The 21,120-nt window shown below is 38.3% G+C and overlaps 1 protein-coding gene across 1 annotated transcript in view; it reads right to left on the bottom strand.

Annotated features, from left to right (window-relative positions):
* The window catches only part of LOC121934054 (macrophage mannose receptor 1-like), a 59,044-nt gene extending 40,936 nt beyond the window's left edge, over nt 1–18,108 (bottom strand). The window contains exons 1-13 of the mRNA XM_042474038.1: nt 17,976–18,108; nt 16,418–16,819; nt 15,511–15,684; nt 13,622–13,786; nt 12,410–12,523; nt 10,121–10,264; nt 9,214–9,396; nt 8,339–8,496; nt 6,270–6,383; nt 4,858–4,973; nt 3,408–3,556; nt 3,085–3,284; nt 1,921–2,042 (exon numbers count right to left, since the gene is read on the bottom strand). Coding sequence (XP_042329972.1) covers nt 1,921–2,042; nt 3,085–3,284; nt 3,408–3,556; nt 4,858–4,973; nt 6,270–6,383; nt 8,339–8,496; nt 9,214–9,396; nt 10,121–10,264; nt 12,410–12,523; nt 13,622–13,786; nt 15,511–15,684; nt 16,418–16,819; nt 17,976–18,036 — 2,102 coding nt within the window. The 5' untranslated portion in view covers nt 18,037–18,108. The remainder of the gene's footprint in view (nt 1–1,920; nt 2,043–3,084; nt 3,285–3,407; nt 3,557–4,857; nt 4,974–6,269; nt 6,384–8,338; nt 8,497–9,213; nt 9,397–10,120; nt 10,265–12,409; nt 12,524–13,621; nt 13,787–15,510; nt 15,685–16,417; nt 16,820–17,975) is intronic.
* Nucleotides 18,109–21,120: the final 3,012 nt, after the last annotated feature.

Here is a 21,120-nt window from a genome sequence, read left to right on the forward strand (position 1 = left end):
GTTTTCATCCCTGAGTGCTGAGGCAGATCTCTTCCCTCTGAATGGTTAGATCTCTTCCCTCTGAATGGTTTTTGCTTGATGAAATAAATATTTGTCTTAAGATTGGTTCCGAAGTGTGTTCTGAAGCATGCTTCTCAAGAGCAAAATGTATGAGTTATTTTTATTATTATTTGCTCACTCTGTGATCTTTGTACTTATAGACACTGAAGCAGTTTTGTGGGCCAGCTTTTCTCTAAAGGCAAACCAGACTCCTCCATCTGAGTCGTGAATCTTTAATTTCATTCTTTAATAAATCACCTACAGTCAATGCCATACTTATCAATATTTGATACCCCTATCTACTTAGTAATGAAAATAGAAGTAAAATTTTACAGTGGAAGAGAATAAGAAAATCTTGACCAGTTAGCATCGTAGGAAAACTACAAATGATGGGGGAGAGAAAATAATCAATGGGTGAAATAGGTTAGAATTTTGGACTCCTCCCTAGATCAGATAGCATAAAAGAATAAAGTTGTAGATTACTCCTTCAGCCATCGTGAAAATTAATTGCTAATACTAAGCATATCCGAGTAGGATTAAAAAAAAATCTTGCTTAGAATTCTTATGTCCCCCTCAATAGAGACATCTTCATATCCTAACATCTGAATTATAATCCTATTTGGATTTAGGTGTGGCAAGTGTCTCTTAAAGGTAAAGGTAGTCCCTTGACTTGAATGTCTAGTCCTAACTGACTGTAGGTGTGGTGCTCATCTCCATTACTAAACAGAAGATCCAGTGTTGTCCAAAGTCTGCTCTGGTGGTCATGAGGCCAGCATGACTGCACCGAACACTGTTACCTTCTCACCGAAGTGGTACCTGTTTATCTACTTGCACTGGCATGCTTTTGAACTGCTAGATTGGCAGAAAGTGGGACTAGTGATGGGAGCTCACCTTATTATGTGGTACTTGGGCCTCAAACTGCCTAACTTCCAATCTTCCAGAATTGGTGTCTTAAAACCACTAAGCCACTGCCTCTCTAAACATTGTCTCTTACCATTCTATAAATGCTTCTATTTTTATATATCATAATGATTACTATTTCTACTGTAAGCACTAATTCATGACTTAACATATCATCACACACTGTGTTATGCTGCTTATGCATCAACTCTCAGAAAACAAAATGTTGGTTATTACCTATAAAGCCCTACATGGCCTGGGCCTGAGTTAGTTAAGGGAACGCCTCTCCCTACATAATCCGCCCAGCACTCTCAGGACATCGGGCACAAAAATATTAGAACACCCCAAAACCAGGTTGAAAACCACCTCTTGTAAAATGTTTTCTGTGATGGCCCCTAGACTTTGGAACAACCTACCGGAAGAGATCCATCTTATACCTTCTTTGGAAGCCTTCAAGAGGGCAATGAAGACAGATCTCTTCCAGCGGGCCTATCCACCAGATCTCCTCTAATCTGAATTGTAACATCTGAATATGATGACTCGATTCTTAAGACTGTGAGCAATACTGTAACAGCTCTTCCCTTTTTATTTCTGATTGATGTATTTTGTATTATCTATGTATTTTATCATGTTTTTACTGCTGTAATCCTGCTTTGATCCGAAGGGAGAAGTGGGAGATATAAATAAATTATTATTATTATTATTATTAGGCAGCTTGAGTATCCCTGAAGTTCATCATCATTATCCAGCCAGTCCTATTGATATCCAGCAATCAAACAGTGCACTTTTCAACTGCAATCCTAACCACTCCTTACTGGGTGCAAATATCACTGGATACAATGAGACATATCATCACACACTGTGTTATGCTGCTTACGCATCAACTCTCAGAAGATGAAGTTAATTATTTGCCTCGATCTTGGGACAGAACTCTTTTAATATTGAAATAGTGTAAAGAAATAAGCATTTTGTGAAACTTACAGTCTCTTTAATAAGAGATTCTCTTCATAACTGTGAATAGAAACCAGGTCTCCTCCAATTGCTCTACAGAAATCTCGTGCTTCCAGCCATGATTTCTTTTTACGTTTTTCATAAAGAAATACCTAAAAGCATGAAAATGTATTTTCACTCAAAATATAAACTATTCCTCTAGAAATTATCTACCTCTTAATTTTACTAATTCCCTTGTTTTTTCCTCATCTTGGCTGATAATCAGTACTCAATGGTATCTTGCAGTATCTTTGAGACAAACTGAAAGATAGATGCTGGTAGCCTGGGCTTTCATAGACTTGAGCATACTTCCTCAGATGCATTTGGTGGAGTCTACAAACACTCAAGCTGCCCACTTCTATCTTTCAGTGAATGTCAAAGGTGCTGCAAGATCCCACTGCATAATGATTTTCCAGACTAATATGGCTATATCTTTGAATTCTACCACATTGGCTGATAATATTCTCTGTAACACCTATACTTGTCACAAAACAAGGTCACTGCAAAGTTTCTGAAGCAATCTAAAGCAAAGAATATAATGATGTGATTAGATAAACAATAATCATTAATTTCCTCAGTATGAAATCAGTGTTGAAACAGCTCTATTTAAACCCACCCAAATATGGGTTCCTTTTTTTGACTGAAAAGCTGCATTACAAGAATAATTACGAATATATAATTATGAATATATTTAAGGAGATATCATAGTTATGGCTGAGTCTTTCTATTAATGACGTCATTATTCTGCCTCTTATACTATACCTGAGCAAGTTGCAGATCTCTAAAAGATAAAAATCTTCAAACATTGCCACTTCAGCTAAACTATCCACTTTATATCTAAATGAAATATAATAACTTCCTAACTGGAATTCGAAACTGCCTAATCGTCACCTGAACAAAATCTTGAAACTGGTTTGCTGTTTTTGTTAAATGCCTTTGAGTCAATTTCAGCTCATTGTGATCCTGTGGATGAGAGCTCTCCAAGACCCACAGTCCTCCAATGCTCTGCTTCAGTCCTGCAAACCAGTATTGCTCTGGAATGCTCAAGTAATGATGGGAAATTGAGGCAGCTTTGTGGCCAGAAAGCTCCAGAGGGAGCTGCATTATTCTAACCAAAGTAGACTTTTCCTCAGCTTCAAAAAACTATACACCTACTTTGAAGCATACATTCCTAGTTGGGCTGGAGCTCCATCCTTCTGGGCATGGGGCTTGGGTAGTTGTTGCTGGGACTGGTGGAGGTGTCACACCTTCTGCCCATCGTTTGCAGAGGACAGTTGCCTTCTCCTCACAATCCACAACATCCCATAATCCAGCTGCAGTTCCTGTTCTCATGGCCACACAACCAGGACGTTGCCCTTGTTGAGATACAAGATAGAGACAGTGACAATGAAGTTGTCTTAACATAAGCAACCCCTCCCTCCAAAAAGGATTTATACGGTTACAGAAATCTTATCCCTGTAGATTTTGAGAGTATATACCAGGCATATCTGAATTCCAGTGGGTGAAGAGGATGTTATCTCCATTGGTCCATCTGAATGTCCCTGGATGTTGAACATCTGAAAGGCCTATCCAGAAATAGCTTTCAGTACGCAGTCCAACTAGACTAGTCAAATAGGCTTGTTCATATCTGAGGAGAGAAACAGGTAATAGAAGTGTTTAAAGCACACAGGTTTGATTAACATAAAACATGTGAAATTAATAGCACAGAACAGGAAAGGCACATAAATCAGAAGTCTCAAGACAGTGAGCCAAATAAAGAGATTACAAATGAAATGAACGCATGGTAGATTATCCACAAGGAATTTAAGTCTGATAAATGGAAGAAAAATTGCAATCAAATGGCAGTATAAATTGTATGATATGGAAAGCATCTAGCAAAGCTTGCCCATTGTACATTTCATCCAACTATTCACATAGAAGTCATTCTATGATTATGGAATGGTCTGCCAGATGTGATCCATTATATTACCACCTTAAACAGCTTCAAAAAAACCTGTTAAGACAGATCTCTTCCAGCAGGCCTTTCCTGAATCGATAACAGGCCACCAAGTAAGTTGAACCTGTTATTTCCTGATTTTTGCTACAGCCATTGTTGATTCGTTTATTATTTTAAGGTATGTGTTAATATGTAAACTGTTTAATTGTATGTTAGGGGTGCTGGGTTATTGGGATATGGGATTGTGTATTTTAACATGTAAAGCCCTACATGGCCTGGGTCCTGTCTATTTGAAGGAACGCCTGCTCCCATATAGTCCTCCCCGTACACTCTGGTCCTCCAGGAAAAACCTCTTACAAATAAGAAAGACCAGATTGGTGGTGACCTCCCAGAGAACTTTCTCGGCTGCCACCCCAAAAATTTGGAATGACCTGCCCAAAGAAATTTTTCAATTATCCTCGCTGGATATATACCCCGCCTCGATCCCCAAAACGGAAGAGGTGGGATATAAATAAATATTTCATTCATTTCAACTGCACTGATTGTGTTGCATGGAGAGGCAGGATATAAATACATTTTATTAGTTTATTATTTATTATTATTCTCTTCTCCTGTCTTCCCATAGAATCATAGAGTTGGAAGTGACCTCAAGGGTCATCCACTCCAACCCTTTGCCATGCAGGGAAATACAATCAAAGCACCCCTGATAGATGGCCATCCAGCCTCTGTTTAAAAACTTCCAAAGAAGGAGATGCCACCACACTCTGAGGCAGTGTATTCCACTGTCAAACTGTATTAGTGTATTCCACTAATGTTGATAATAGAATCTCTTTTCTGAAAAAGCCATTTTTCTTGTTTCCAGACTTTCCACCACAAATTGGTCCTTCCTGTCTTACACTGATTTCTAGATAACAGCTATTATTTTATCCATGTCAAAAATGGACATATATTTTGTTCTTTTTCTTTCAAACTATAGTAAACCATTTGCATACCTGTCCTCCACTGTAGTTAAAAATCCCTTGTTTGCTTCACAGAATATCTTTGCTTCTGAAAATGTTACAACAGTCACTCCAATGAAGTAACAATATAAACCGTGTTTTTTCCAGCCCTGTCCATAGAAAAGAACCAACAGCCACAGGTTATTGCAGCATTCGTATAGTATCAATTTCATTTCATATGTTGCATAATCGCATCCTTTTATGCAAGAATTGGCCTAAAATGGACTTCATGGTGAACCATAAGGACTCCACAATGACTATGTTAAAAGTGTTTTCTTTCTTCAAAGCACATTTGTGGCATAAAAATCCTGGGCTAGAATCCTCTTTATGACTTACACAGTTTGATACAGAGTGTGGACACACTGATACAGTCATAACTAAGAATGGAAGAGAAATTAATATTAACCAAAAGTTATGTAAAGCAATATTAAGGTTTGATGCATGATTTAGCATTGCAGATACTCCTGTTATTTTTCATTGAAATGTTATGTGGTTGGAACCAAAGAGAAAACATAAAGTGATAGATCTACATCCATTTATAAATTTAAATCATTGCCATTGATGCAATCCCTTCCACCTCCCCTTTCCCAAAACAGCGCAACTACTCAGATGAGCTGCAGTGGGAGATGAGAAACTCTGTCCCCATGACTTGTGGGATCACTATTTTTGGTGAAGATCACATGGGAATTATTTTTACCTCCAATGTCAACATTCTAGACATTTCTGGATGAAAGCCGTGCCTTTGTTTGGAGCTGAACAGGTACAACTGAGGGGTGGAATTATCATTACAGTATATGTGATAGTGACCCCTGAATTTATTTGGGGGATGGTGTTAAAATTGCTCTAAAACAGGAACCCCTAGCTTATACTAGGCACTGCAAAAGTGCAAAGACCTTCTGTTCATTGCATGGATCAATAAAGATGCCATTCACGAGAGTGAGACTTTGCACATACAGTGCAGGTGGTGCAGTGGTAAATTCTAAAGTGCCAGTGTTCATTATGGCAGTTCCCATTGTTACACCTCCAAAGAAAATAAAAGAAAAATAACAATATAAGCAGCTTTTCCAAACAGTTTCAGCAATATCTCCACAAGTACAGGTTTTTGTAAATCTAATGGGTAAATGATCAGAAACAAAAATACAATAGAAGGGAGGAAGTTGTGAAAGAAGCTGGATGTGATGGAAGTAGGACAGTGGAGTCACTGAGAAGGGGATCCTGAGTGCCCTCAGGAAGCCAGTGTGGCACAGGGAGGACTTTTACTGCTCACAACAGTATGGCATTTATGAAATTATGTGGAATAAACTGTAACAATACTGATAGTCGATATCTTCACAAACCTTTCAAAAATAAGAGATAGCTGAACAAGGTCAGTAATTTTATTAAACATCTATTTGTTTTAGACCTACTTTCTGGCATTTTGGGTCATCCGGTTCGGCTTCTTCAGGAACAGATGACAAAGGTTTTCTTTTACAGATATAACCAAATTCATCTTCACAGTAAGAATCACCCCAGGACCCATTCTTGACAAGGAAAAGTAAAGAAGCATAAAATATTGTGAGATAGAATAGTCAATACTTTTTAAAAATAATTCTTAATGGCTTTTATGCCAATACAAAGCACTCAGTTTTTACATGAGTTGAACAACTGCACAAAATGTTATGCCTGTTATATGTGCACTTCTCTGCAATCTGCAGCATAAACATACTATTGTACTGAGAAAAGAGTATGTAAGAAGTATTTTGTCAAGTCTGTAAATTATAAGCAACACATTTTCAACCTGCAGGAAGCAGTAGATGTAAAAATACATTTTCATCCCAGCTTGAGATCTTCAAACTGACATGGCACAATTCATATTTATGAATTTTAAAACATAAATTTCAGGTCTATATTATTTTCTATTACAAAAAAATAAAATTCTATGACAGCCAAGTTCTTTAGTCTTTATAAATCGGGCTTATTGTTTAATCTGCAAAATTTATTCTGAAGTTTTTGTTTTTACAAAAAATAGTATTTTATTTTTCTTTCTTTCTTTTTTGTTTTGTTTTGTTTTTGTTTTGATTCATTTGTTTGCCATACTTAGGAGTTTGCAATTTTGTAGTTACTATTAAGGACTATACAAAGATCTATCAGTTGCACCATCAGAGCCTGGAAATTTTATTCAGCAACTGGTCTGGCTTTTGAGGCAGGCCATTCCTATCCAATTGCTGGTGTGTTCTTAATTACAAAAGCTTCCTATCAACTGTTGTTCCTCAACTAATAAACAAATATTGAAGTTGTATGCACAGTTCCTTGATGGTTAGCCCCCACTGACCATGGTAAGGCTTACTTCCAAGTAAATCTGAATAGGACTGGGATAAACATTTGAAATTCAAAATTACTTTTTCATAGGCCAAAACCACTGATTTTGTTGTTGCAGTCCCATGCAGAATTAGGTGCATGTAAGTCTGTGATGAAGAGGGATCTTGGAGGTCTCCCATTCATAGGGTCACCATAGATCAGAGTTGACATAATGGCAAATAATAGCAACAACAAAGTCTATTAATTCCTGTAGTAGTAGGCATGTACTGTTCTGCACAGACTGAGCAAGAAAGATAACAAAGACAACAAATCAACAAAGGCAACTGTTGTATGGGCAGGTCCAGTTTTAGATAAATGTCTAAACCTGTGATTCTTAACTTGTAGCTCATGGACACCCTGTCCATGGATGGACTTTAGTGAGTACAGTCTGCCCTCCCCATACACGGGGGATCCGTTCTGGACCCCCCCCCCAATATGGGGAAAAGAGTGTAAGCTCAAGCACCATAGGAAATAATGGCATGCGGCGTGAGTACACGCCCCATTATTTCTGCCTGGGCTTTCCTTCTGCATGAGCTCAAAGCCATGGAAGGCAAGCCCGCCTATAAGGAGGGCCGACTATATACAAACCAGGTGCAAAAAAATAAAAAATAAATCCTGTATCATTTCAAATGTAATATTTATATAGGCTGAGTCTTACTTATCCAGAAATCCAAAATACTCACAACACTAAAACTTTTTTCATGGTGGCTCAGATAGTGACACTTTTGATTTCTGATGGTTCGATGTACATAAACTTTGTTTTATGTACAAAAATATTTTAAAATATTGTGTAAAAGTATCCTTTAGGCTATATGTGTAAAGTGTATATGACACAGAATTAATTTTGAGTTTAGACTTGGGTCTTATTTCCAAGACATCTCAATATATATGTATAGGCAAATACAGGTATTCCAAAAATAAATAAATAAATAAATAAATAAATAAATTGAAATCCCAAACACTTCTGGTCCCAAGCATTTTGGATAAAGGATAACCAACCTTTATGCACATTTTTTTGGTAGAAGAGATCCACAGCTTTCATCAGATTCTCAAAGTAGTCCATAACCAAAAAAGATTAAGGAATACAAGGGAAATACTGTACATCTCTGCCCAGCAGATATGGGTGCCTTTTGTTTACCTCTCCACTCATGATGACACAGTCTTCCTGTATATTTTTTATGTGTGTGGGTTCTCCTCGCTGCCACTTGGTAAATCTTACTGGAGTACCATCACTCCATTCAAAATACATTTGGGTCTTCCGGTCATTCAGTCCTATCCACAGAAGGTCTGTTGTTTCTAAGAACATAAATGCATCTTGTTTATTCACTTCATTGCTTAGTCTGAAAGAGTCTACCTGTTGAACAGGACTGTCTGGTACATAGCTGTATGGGTGTATAGTTGCAGAAGTAGGAGAGCATTCACAACAACAATCCAATTTGGTATTTTTGTGTACAGCGAAAACATTGGAGCTGGATTCTTGACAATTGCTACAGTTGTGCAGCTCCTAATAGCCAGTTTAATCTTTAAATATTCTAAATGCTCATTTCTTATAGGCACTCTTAGACACACTTCACACTGATTAGGGAGATCAAATAGTCTATTCACTGGAATATGCAAAGGGATCCTGTAGCACCTTTGAGATTAACTTAAAAAGTTCTACAAAATCCCTTTGCATACTGATTTTTCAGACTAACATGGCTATATCTTTGCATTTCATGTGTCAGTTACAACTGAGGAGTGAAAAGCAAGCCCTCAGAGTCCCATTTCCCTCAAATCTACTCCTATTTCTGGCAGATTCTTTTCTAGAATTGCTGTGGCTGTAGTAATCAGGAACATTAATAACTTCATTTTCTCAGAACTAGATGGATGCTCAAATATATTAATGTCCTCAGAAAATTGTACTTGTTTGTGATAGAAAAGATACTTTACAAAGTTAAAACTGACTGGATACGTATGGACACATGGATACACAAAAACACATAAATGAGGCCAGAACATTTTGGATATACATACTGTAACCAAGCTGAGAAATCACAAAGCTGTATTCTTCAATGTTGTGTATACTTATTAAATCTCCATCTGCCTTTCGGCAGGACAACAATGCATCACTCCATGTCTTCGGTTCTCTATGAAGACAGTAACAGTACCCTGTGTATGCAATCCAACCATCTTGACATTTAATTGGTTTTAAGTCATCTAAAAAGAGAGCAATAATGAATTTTGCATCATGGTGTCTTAATAAAAAAGAATAACTTGTTCTGTTACATGAGAAGATCACTGTCATTACAGATGACAACAACATGCAGGACTCAAATATATTTTTTCATAGACTAAGTAGGTTTTCAGTAATACATCATCTTTATATCCTATAATAAGCTTATGAAAGTATGAATCTTTCCATAGAATACAGGACTGTTGGAATGATGACTCTTTACTACCTGACCGCTAATTCTTTTTAAATCTACTCTCTGATTTCTGCACAAAATTCACAGTACATTATTTCCTGACTCTTTATAATCTGACTGCCGCTTCCTTCTAAACCTACCTTCTGATTTTTGCAGAAAATTCACAGTGCTTTATTTCTTGAAAAATAAATTTGGCAGTAACCCTAAAAATCTATGAAGCAGAAATAGAAAGAACTATTCAACTCGCTGATTCTAACTAGCTAACGCCAACTCACATCACTCTCTCTCATATCTCCAAGATCAGCACTCATCTCTCTCACTCATATCCAAACGTCTTATCTGACCTCATTGTTTAAAACCTTTTTAGATGTTCAGTTATTCGCCAGTGTCAACATTCCAGTCTCTCAGCCCATCCCAACAAATCTTTATCTTATAACATATTGTATATACTCAATGCACAACCAACAACATTTCCCATAATATCAAATAACCACAATTTTTTTTTATCCTCCTACCTGCAGGAATAACTGAAGAATCAAGTGAGGAGTTTTCTTTTTTGCAAATGTATCCAAGTCTCTGGTCACACTTATAATTTACCCAGTTACCATTCTTAGACTGCATTGAGCCACAGATTTTTTCTGATTCTGGAGATGGACTACCTTTTTTTTAAAGAGCAAGATAAATCAAAACACCTTGTGATAATATTCCTTCACTTGAAACATGCAAATAATCCCAAATTGGTTCTAATTTCTTACTGTTCAGTGGCATTTCAAGATCACAGTCGATCAACCACAGCTTGGGGAAACATGTTAAATTAATTCTTTGAGATTTCTACCTCCAACAAAGGTAAAACTATTTCACCTGTACTACAAGCATTACATTTTACATGCACAGCACCTAAAGATTTTTACATTAAGAAATTCATTATTCTTTACTTAGGAATGGGGTAGTTAGTCTTGCACAGGACAGAGTTTGACTGGATTTCAATGGATATTACTTTGCTGCTTCTATTTGCTGGATTTGAAATCTTATTGTCTGTGCTTTACTGCCCTTTGTCCACAACAATCCCCTGATTGCCAAGAAGAGGAATGGCTTTTGCCTGCATTAATATCTCTCCAGACCATTTTAACTGTCAACAGAAGTAACATCTGAAATAAAATGTAGCCCTGTGGCTCTAATATCATCATTTTACTTTCCCTGTATGATATTAACATCTTTGCCTGATGAAAAAGCCAGTGAAGCTTTGAAAGCTTACACAATATATTTTGTGCATTTCAGTTGGTCCGATAAAGGTATTTTTGTTTTGTGGATTTTGTATTTTGTTGTATTTTGTTGCCAACATGGCCAACATGGATACCACTGAATATATTAAATTCAAGATGTTAATTCTCCCAAACCATGAATCTGAGATATTATTTTTCTTAATAACACTACTCACAATTTTTGTGTGAAATTAATATAGAGGCCTTATTATATTTATAGGAGCATTTGATGTCCCTCCCTGCTACATTTGCCATAAAATTTCCTTTCGCTAGGGCACAGGAGACTTTGGGCTGAGTTTCTTCTATCTTTGTCATCAATCTGTGGTTGGCGATTACAGTTAGGAGCTATTTAATGGCTGGGATGGAGCTGCAGAAAATAAGCTCATTTTTGTAGCCCGATAGATAGATAGATAGATAGATAGATAGATAGATAGATAGATAGATCTCTTACATGGTATAGCAGCACACATTTGCACACAGGCAAGCTTCAGATGGGAACACTGGCAAAGTTTTGCAGGGCACAAGAGATGTAATTGGCAGGCTACCATGGTTTTGCAGGGAGGAAAACTGATAAGATTTACCTCTTGGATATAAGAGGAGGCCAAAACAAAATGTGACACTAGGGTAAGGGTGGGGCTGCGCGAGGGCGCCTGGGGCACCCTTTCCACAGCCCCAGAAGGAGCTCCTTCCACGATTTGTGTCGTTGATGCCAGCGACGCAAATGAGAAAGGGGCCAAGCGGCCCCTTTCACTACGTCTCCGCTGCCGTCGGGTGTCCTAGGGGGCATGAAGCATGAAGCCCCAAGGACACCCCTTTCCAGGCCGTCGGGAAGCAGCCTTTTGCCGCTTCCCTGCAACCTGGAAAGCGGCGGATCGAGGCCTCAGAGGCTGCCGCTGTGGCAGCTGAGGCCCCAATCCGGCAGGGAAAGGGCCAGTTACAGGCCGCCCCAAACGGGCAGTCTGTTACACGCCTTAATGTCCCTAGCTCCAAAATCATCTGGGAATTCGCTGTTAAGTTCTTGGAGGAGGGCAATTTATGACCATATATTATACAGCTGTTATATTATATCTGTAAAGCACTTATATTATTTCAAAATTTTTTGATACAGTCTGAATCATGTCTTGAACTGGAGAATAAGCATCATGAAATCTCTAGATTCCATGGTGATCCAAACAAGACAAAACAAATGAAAAGAACCAAAGAGAGAGAAAGAGAGATTGTAAATGGCAGATATTTATGCTGATAATCAAAATACTTTTGTTTCGTGCTTGATACAAGAAAATATACCACATATCTAGGAGGGAAAGCATTAACTAAATGTTAACACATTACATGTCATTTAATAATTACAAGAAAGTTACAAAAGAGTTGTTTTTAAATGCCTTCTCCTCTTTCTATTCTTAAATTGAACATCTTTGGGTCACAAAAATGGAGTTAGCAATACTCTTCTTCACTTCCAATAAATTCCCTCTAGTGGTTTCAGTTTGTAACTGAATATTAAATAGTGACGTTTTCAGAACCAAACTACTGCAATTCACCTACCTGGAGCCCAGTTTAAATATGGGAAAGGATGGTTGCCAGCCCATTTCCACCCATTGTCAGAATCCAAATTGTTAAGGCCTATCCAATAGTCACCATCCATACCACCTGTTAATCCTATCAAAAGAAAAGAAAATCATTTGCATTTTACATAGCTAGGGTTCTTGAACTTGTGAGACTTGTAGTGGATTTACTTCACAGGTATCATATCACAAGTCAGTATGGCAGTAAAGAAACCATTAGATTACCATTGTCAAGGAAAATCAAGGAAATCACACACAAAAACCCCCTCAGCCTGATGTAATCAAGGTTGCCAGATTGTTGTTTTGCAGGGTGTGTATATGTGTGTGTACTTTGTCTCAAGGAGAAATTTATCAGCAAAACTCTCCCACCAACATGGAAAAGCTCATCATATTCCTGTTATTAACCTATCAACTAGTTTATTATGTTTTCAGTCTATTTAAATTATTTTTATTGTTTTAGATTGATTTAATCTGTTAATACTAGTTTTACTTGTAGGCTACCCTGAAATCCCATGCCATAGGGCAGGATATAAATATTTTAATAACATCCCAGCCTGGGGGAAAGGCAGGGTATAAATAAAATAATAAATGATTGAGATGTGGTGCTGGAGAAGAGTTCTGTGGGTACTATGGCATGCTAAAAAGACCAATGAGTCCTAAAGTAAGCCTGAACTCTCCCTAGAAGCAAAAATGACTAAACAGAGGGTGTTGTATTTTGGCCATATCATGAGAAGACATAGCTCACTTTGGCCTGTTACAGACTGTCAATAAAAAAAAAAAACAGAGGGGGGGGGGGGGAGGAAGACCACAGTCCAGATGGATAGATTCGACCAAAGAAGCCATAGGCCTGAATCTGCAAGACCTGAGCAGGGTCACTGATGCCAGGGTGACTTGGTGATCTCTCATTCCTCGTATTATTATAAATCAAAGTCAGTCTGATGGCACTGTTTCAACAGATGCTTTCAGTTCATCATACATTTGCTAACTATATGAAGATCTGTCAAAATATAGAAATTCAAGGGGCAATGGATAGCACATATTTAGATGGTTTCAAAGTTTAATTCTTCTAGGGGGAAATTAAACTCATATTGTGTTCTTCAGATCATTACTTACAGCTGGGACAATATTTATTAATGAGTAACATGTCTTGATAACTTCATTACATTTTAGATTATGCTTAATAATGTTATACCTGTCAGGTATGTTTGTTCATGTAGCTCTCTTATGTTCAGTAATTCTGCATTCTGTTGCTGACAGCTACGTCTTGCTTGGTACCATGTGAGAGCTGAAAGGGAGTTGATCTGGTACAGATCTCCTGTCCAATGGTTTTTGGTCCAGAAGAATTCATCATGGTCATCTGTAGGCATTGCAAGCATTGTACACACTGAAGTCAAATAATGAAATCACCTGTTGTGAAGCTAAATCTAGAAGTGAGCCTTAAAAAATCATAATCGTAATCTTAGTACCAACTTTCTGAAGAAATTCAGCACAGAGAAATCCATGCTGACACATCTAAAGATCAGTGAAGTAGAACAGCTGTCAACCACCCCTGATATCTGTGCATTCATCTTTAGAGGAAAGGCCTGCACACAGCACTTTTCATGCATATATGCTCCCCCAGGGCTTGGACTCTTCACATTCAGAGTTCTGGTGGAAGTATAGGGAAACCTATACTTGTAGTATTTCTGCCTATACATACAGTTAGTGGGTACCCCTTGGTCATGTGAACATTCTTTCATGCAAACAATGCAAGGAGAAGTGGACAGAGTACCAAAGTAAAGGATGTTTCGATCACAGTAAGAAAACTTATGGTCTTCCATCTGATCAATAAACATTTCTCTGCAGATTGCACCCTTACAAGGTTTAAATGGGAGAAGACTCTCACTCTTGTGAGAAATCATGAGAGCAGGGATTCTGAGCACTGACTGACTTACATGCCTCTAAGGAATGCTCTTTCAACCATGCAGCTTGACTAATATCACTCCTATCCCAATCAACTAGCTTCCTATTCAACAGTGATTGGTGAGGATGGCAAATGCTCTTGATAAGAATACACATTCTTGGAGAGGCTGCAGTTTGCTTTTCCTTGAACCTAGTGGGAAGAGCAAAACTGCCTCCTCCTCTGCTCCCCTCTATTCTGAATTTAGTGAGTGCAAACTAATTTTGCATTTTGAACTCAGTTTGCAGGAACTGAGGGCAAAGAGGGAGAGTGGGAGAATGAGAGAAAGTAGAACATTTTAAAAGCAGCTGGAAAAAAAATGAAATGACAGGTAATTAATCAGGACTGTATCTGGAAAACTGGGACAATTGGAAGGTATTAAATGCCTCAATGGAGCTTGCATCTGTGTTGAATGTAATATGCAAACACCCCTAGGATCTTCTATCTTTGGAATTCAGAATTCCTCTCTTGTATTAAGTACTAACATTTTCTTTTTCTGCACTTTTAGCATTATACAGGTCCTCAACACTCACACATCTTTGTCAGTCTGTTGCTTTTTTTTAAACTACAAACATATCTCTGCAAACCCATAGAATCTATAGGATATATAAAAACTACTGCCTTTTTTATTTCCAAAACAATAGACACTAGCTGCAAAGTTTACTTTTAAAGGCATGTGATTAACACTCACAATAGAGGAAGTCCTGTGTACTAGGAAACTTGCTGACCACTGCCAGAATCCAAATATTAATGTGGACAGATTTATTATGTTTATTCAGCCTAAAATGGGTAATTCGCATTACATGCAAGTTAAAATGTTCTTTGAAGAAAGGTGGGTATCTACAGAGAGATTCAATGGCAGACAACAGTTGTTAACTTGAAGTTCCAACCAACTGTTCTAGTTTGGCAGACACTACCCAGGCTGATATTATGTCTTTCTTTGCTGCTTTTATAAGGTCCAAGTTTCTCTCTCTTTCTCCCCCCATCTTCCCCCTTTGTCCTCAGCTTATTTTAGTTGCTGCAAACTGAGTTCAAAGTACAAAGTAGTTTACACTGACTTAACTTAGCAGGAGGTTTGGTAACAATGCCTTAATGACTGGCCTTGGTACGTTTTAAGAAACATTGCCTTCCAAAGAGTTTACCTTTCACTGGGCAATACCCTGTTAGAGAGTTTTCATTTACATCTGCTGTTGTTCCACACCAGAGTCGTGCATTTTCATCATCATCTGTTATACACTTTGCATGCCACTTGTTCATATACTTGAATGGGAATACACATGGGGCTCCAAGGGAATTGCCTTCTAAGGTAAACAGAGCTAAAAGGAATATAAAACAAAACACGATATGTTAGTCTTGAAAAGTGAGAACAAGTTTTAAATAAACATAAACTGTATTTATTTAATGAGATGTTAGACACAGGCCTCTAAGCAGAACTCATTATTGCTGTCAGATGTACATATGAAGTGTGTATGCATGAGCATACACATGTTCATACATGTAATCACATGTAAATACATGTGGCATGTATATGCTCCCAGTCTCTGCCCACTGACTCATCTGGTCCATACCTCTGATGATCCATCAAGGTGCTAGTATTTTGTTTGGGACATCTATACCATAAAGTAGTAAAAAAATAAGTCCATGCAATTACATATATGGCAGAGTTCCAATCAAACTGATTCCTATTAAAATGTTTTAATTAGATTGAATTTATTCTTAGCCCAGTAGGAAATCTCTTGTTTTCCAGAACTTGGTGGATTACAGCTTCACAGCCAGCATTCCCAATAGTCAGAGTGGGAACTGTAACCTACCAGCATATCATTACATACCACTGATTTTAACCAATACAGAGACACAATTTTGTTAATCAATAAATATATTCTTCCCATACATTATGGTCCAGAGAAAAATTAGGCATTGCATGCCACCTCTCAACATTGGAATTTTAGTGGCATTACTGGAAGCATCATATTTAGTTTAGACTTTAAATGCAGGTGATTCAACTTAGATGAAGCAGATAGAGAACAGCATTTAATCTCTGAAATTTACCTTCATATCCCTTGGAACACAAACTGTCTTTTGTTCCATAGATCTTCCAGTTACTCTTTGTGGTGGGTATTTTAGATAGTATAATATTGCCCTTACGTCCTCTGGCTGGTTGTAAAAACAGATTTTCCTCCCCAAGTGCCAGAAGGGTCTCATTTCTGCAGGCCCATTTCTGAAGTTCACTGGTCTTGTTACAGGGAGAAAGTGTGAGCTGAACCAGGCTGGCATTTGAAGGCACTGCTAGACACAGCTTAGTTGCCATGTTCAATATTTGATCTTCGGAAGCCCACTTAAAATTTTGCCACTCATTATCCATGTTGCAGCTCTCCAGAATGATAGAACGAGATTTTTGAGGTTGTATACAAAGATTTAAGTATTCATTGTGTATCAGAAAAGTGTCAGGCTCTGTAAAATTGAAAGAGGAGAATAACATCAATATAAACTTTCCAGAAGAGAGTCGGCATGATGTAGTGGTATGAGAGTTGGACTAGGACTCTGGGAGACCAGGTGTCAAATCCTTACTTGGCCATGAACACCCATTGGGCAAGTCACACTCCTTCACTCTCAGGGGAAGACAGTGGCAAATTGCCTCTTAACAAATCTTCCCAGGAAAATCCCATTATAGGTTGGTCTTAGGGTCACCATAAGTCAGAAATGACTTGAAGGCACACAACAACCACAAAAGGTTTCCAGAATAAGTTTTCAATGTGCAGTCACTCACAGAAAGATGACCCTAATACCTAGAGGCAATAAGACTGAGAGATAGAATGGAGAAATAACTCTCATTTCATTCTACACTTTATTTTCAGTAATCCAAATGCTTACTATGCTGTGCTTAGTTTAACTCTAGTTTATGCTTCATTCACAATGAAGACCCTAACTGTGATGTCCTAGTCATCACTAGATTTGGATTCCACCTTATTTTATGAATGGAATATTAATTTAGTAATAATCAACAATATGTTATTATGCATTTTTTGTTAAAAACTGATCAGGCAATTTAAGAGAATTAAATAAATAATTGTAAACAAAACAAAACACCAGGGCTACTCAGAAGATCATTTTTATGTATTATCCTATAATTTATTTGACCTCCAAATCAGCAGCTATGCGGGAGATCTAGTACTGGCTTCCTGATTTATTTTTCTATAAAGCATCATGGAAAGGCTGCTTTGGATTAGAAGCACAGAAGAAGGTAGCTAGCCCTTTCTCTTTATGCCAACTCTGCATATATTGCAAACCACATCCTATGTCCACCAACCTGCTTTTAGTTTTTCTTTCAATGTACACTTCCAAGCTGATTTATAGTCTTAACATAGAAAGCACAGCCATGCAGTTTAACTAACAAGCCAATATCTATAACATTCTAGATACTTCAATAAATAATTTGAGAAAAGTTCTCATTTATTCAAATTATATATTTAAAAAGAAAAGTTTGATCTTCGTGGAGGAATAAGTGCATTATGTTTGCAACAATTACACAAAAAGGAAATTTAAATGTAATCAGTTCAAACTATGGAAGATATAGTAACAATAAAGAGAACAGCAAAGAAAAACTTACCTGATACCTGAGAAGTTGGTTGAATGAGGAACAAGAAATTTAGGAGCAAAAAGGCAAACATTGGAAACAATTAAACATTCCACAAAGCCTCCTTGAAACTAAGATGGGTGAGTTAGTTGCTTTTCAGGAACTCTTTCACAAATGTGTAAAGCAGAAGAATATTTTCACTTCTCTCTTCAACGTTAGGAAATATATGACAATATGAATACACACACACACACACACACAACATCTAGCAACATTTTACTAAGCTTAGTCATTTTTCTGAAACATACAGTACTTGGAGATTGGTTAACCACTCAGTTTGATTAACTTATCCTGATAGAATTCACCAATTTCAAAACCAAGAGAACAATATTAAATTCTAAAAAGGATTTGTTTCTTGATTGCATGGCCACTTAGACATCCTCCAAGATAAGGGAATAGGATGTGCAAATTTTCATGAGAGTTACCAGAGTTTCCTTGAAACAGCTTGCAAAAGAATAGGCTGATTGGGCCTCTGGAACTAAATATTGACTTAGCAAGTTCCCTACAATTCAATAGGCTTCAGACACAAATTTAGAAATAGTTGCTATTGTTTAAAAAGAAATATATGACACCTCACCATCCTTTGAAAGACTGTGAGCAAGTGGTTTGTGCACCTGCCTGCTCTTTCTTCTGGTCACGTACTAATTATTGAAAGACAAATTTGGATCCCTGCTGCTCTCTCTTCTTTATTTATGTAAATCAGACTTCAATGGGAAAACCTTTTAAATAGGAGGTGTCCTGAAATAAAATCTGTTTTTTAAAAAAACTCTTCTTAGTGATAACTACTGAAAGGATCTATAGCATTTTAGACATAGTTTATGACATTAATAAATCCAACTTACCTCTTCTGAATTACAGACAAATACGGGATGCAGCTGGATATTACTGCACAGCTTTTGCCACCCTTGCCACCTCCTGACTGCATCCTGGAAAAACCTGGCTAGAATCCGCCCTCAGCTGGCCGATTTGCAAAGCCGGGAAGCTCTCAGCTTTGCAAACTGGCAAGCTGAGGGTGGAATCTAGCTGGGTTTTTGCTGGATTGTAGTCAGGAGGTGGCAACGGTGGCAAAATCCATGTGGTAATACCCAGCTGCATCTCGTATTAGTCTGTAATTAATGTGACAAACTCCTTAGTTGGAATCCAACTTCCATTGGTCCTATCCAGTATGGGTATCAAGCCTTGATCAAACTTCAAGACAGTCCATAGATGTTGTTTGGTTCAGGTACTGAGATAAATAATGGTGTTAAAGACAATCTGTGTGGCTATTCTGTGATGTGCTGAACTCTGATATATTCTATTTATTGGGGGTGAGGAGAAATTTACTGTGTTAGGCTGGGACTGGCCATTGATCCATGTACTCTAACCTACTTCATTTGCTATTGCACTCATGTCCTGCTTGTGAACTTCTATGAAAACAGAATTTGCCTCTAGATGGGCCTTTGATCAATCCAATATCTCTTATTGCTGAGATATAGAAACAAAACAACAGTAATACCCTTATGTTTCTATCTGCTATATGAAGCAAAAATAGAAAGAGTTGTAGTTTATATGGTTTATCTTCACAAAATAGCTCAGTGGATTGATCTGAAACTTTGCAGCACATAAAGGGTTGGCTTGTGGCATCAGAGCAAGCAATACTACAGTACCTTATGTGCCACTTCATGTAAGGCTATCCCTGTGCATTAAAAAGGATGAATTTTAGAACAAAGAATTAGCAGGAGAAAAGCATACACAACTTATCCCATTCACTATTTCCCCATTGCTACTGTCCCAAGCACTTTCCTTTTAAGACTGAAATTAGTATCTATAGCTTTTCAGATGTAGTTGGAGTCCAGCTTCTATTGATCCTACCCAGAATGGGTAATGATCAGGGATTATGAGACCTACAGTACAACAACATCACTTTTTTCCTTAAAGGGGCTTGTGGGGACTTTTCTCCAGAGGAAGTGAGTCAGAGACTTTCCTCTGGAAGGAGCTAGTAGTCAGGAGCTCTACATAACTATAGACCCAGTGACTTGAACGCAGTGACAGAGCTTGGGGACAAAGGCCCTGGCTAGGAAACACACAGAGGAAATTGCTGGGGAGGAAGAGGTCACTTCACACACAACAGAACTAGATAGTTGGAGGAAGGTCACACACAGAAGTAGGGAAACCAAGGAACATTCTGCAAGCTTGCAGCTACAGAATCGATTTCAATCTCTCTCTACTATCAAGGATGATGAGGAACAGCATCAGGGACAGACTTCAGGGTCAGAGCAGGGGACCAAGAGAGCTCCACCAAAGGGAACAGCCGCTGCTAAGCCTCAGAAGAGGCGTGTGGTGGTCGTTGGGGACTCTTTGCTGAGAGGCACTGAACCAGTGATTTGTGGGCCTGATAAGATGTCTCGGGAGGTGTTCTGTCTCCCTGGGGCAAAGATTCATGATGTGACAGAGAGGCTGACAAGACTTGTCCAGCCTACTGACCATTATCCCTTTCTTTTGGTTCATGTGGGAACCAATGATACTGCAAGGCACAGCCTTCAGAATATCATAAGGGATTATGAGGCTTTGGGTAGGAAGTTGAAAGAGATGGATGCACAGGTTGTCATCTCATCTCTTCTCCCAGCTGACGGGCATGGTCCAGGAAGGGAGCAGAAAATAGCGGATATAAATAACTGACTCCATAGATGGTGCCACCAAGAACGGTTTAGATTCTTGGACCATGGGCTGCAGTTTCATGAGGAGGGACTTCTGGCAAGGGATGGGTTGCATCTCACACCAGTTGGCAGAAACATTTTTGCCAATAGTCTCAAGAATTTGATGAGGAGAGCTTTAAACTGAGTTATGTTGGGGAGGGAGACAGTATTCTGGAAGGCAAAAGGACTGGAGAAAATAATCAAACTGACACAGAGGAAACAAGGCAAACAGTGCAAGGACCCAAAAGTGGGAGGCAAAAGAACTTGCACAGGCAGCAAGTAAAGCGAACACATGGTCTTAGATGTCTCTACACCAGCAGTCAGGGACGTAGCCAAGGGAGGGGTTCTTGGGGTCCGCCCCCCCCTTCCATTAGAAAAATGAATGGTGTGTGCTGCTGCGCCACTGCACCCAAGCCCCATTATAATGGTGGCACTTAGTCTGG

Source organism: Sceloporus undulatus, chromosome 6 (genome assembly GCF_019175285.1).
Source record: "Sceloporus undulatus isolate JIND9_A2432 ecotype Alabama chromosome 6, SceUnd_v1.1, whole genome shotgun sequence".
Classification (NCBI taxonomy): domain Eukaryota; kingdom Metazoa; phylum Chordata; class Lepidosauria; order Squamata; family Phrynosomatidae; genus Sceloporus; species Sceloporus undulatus.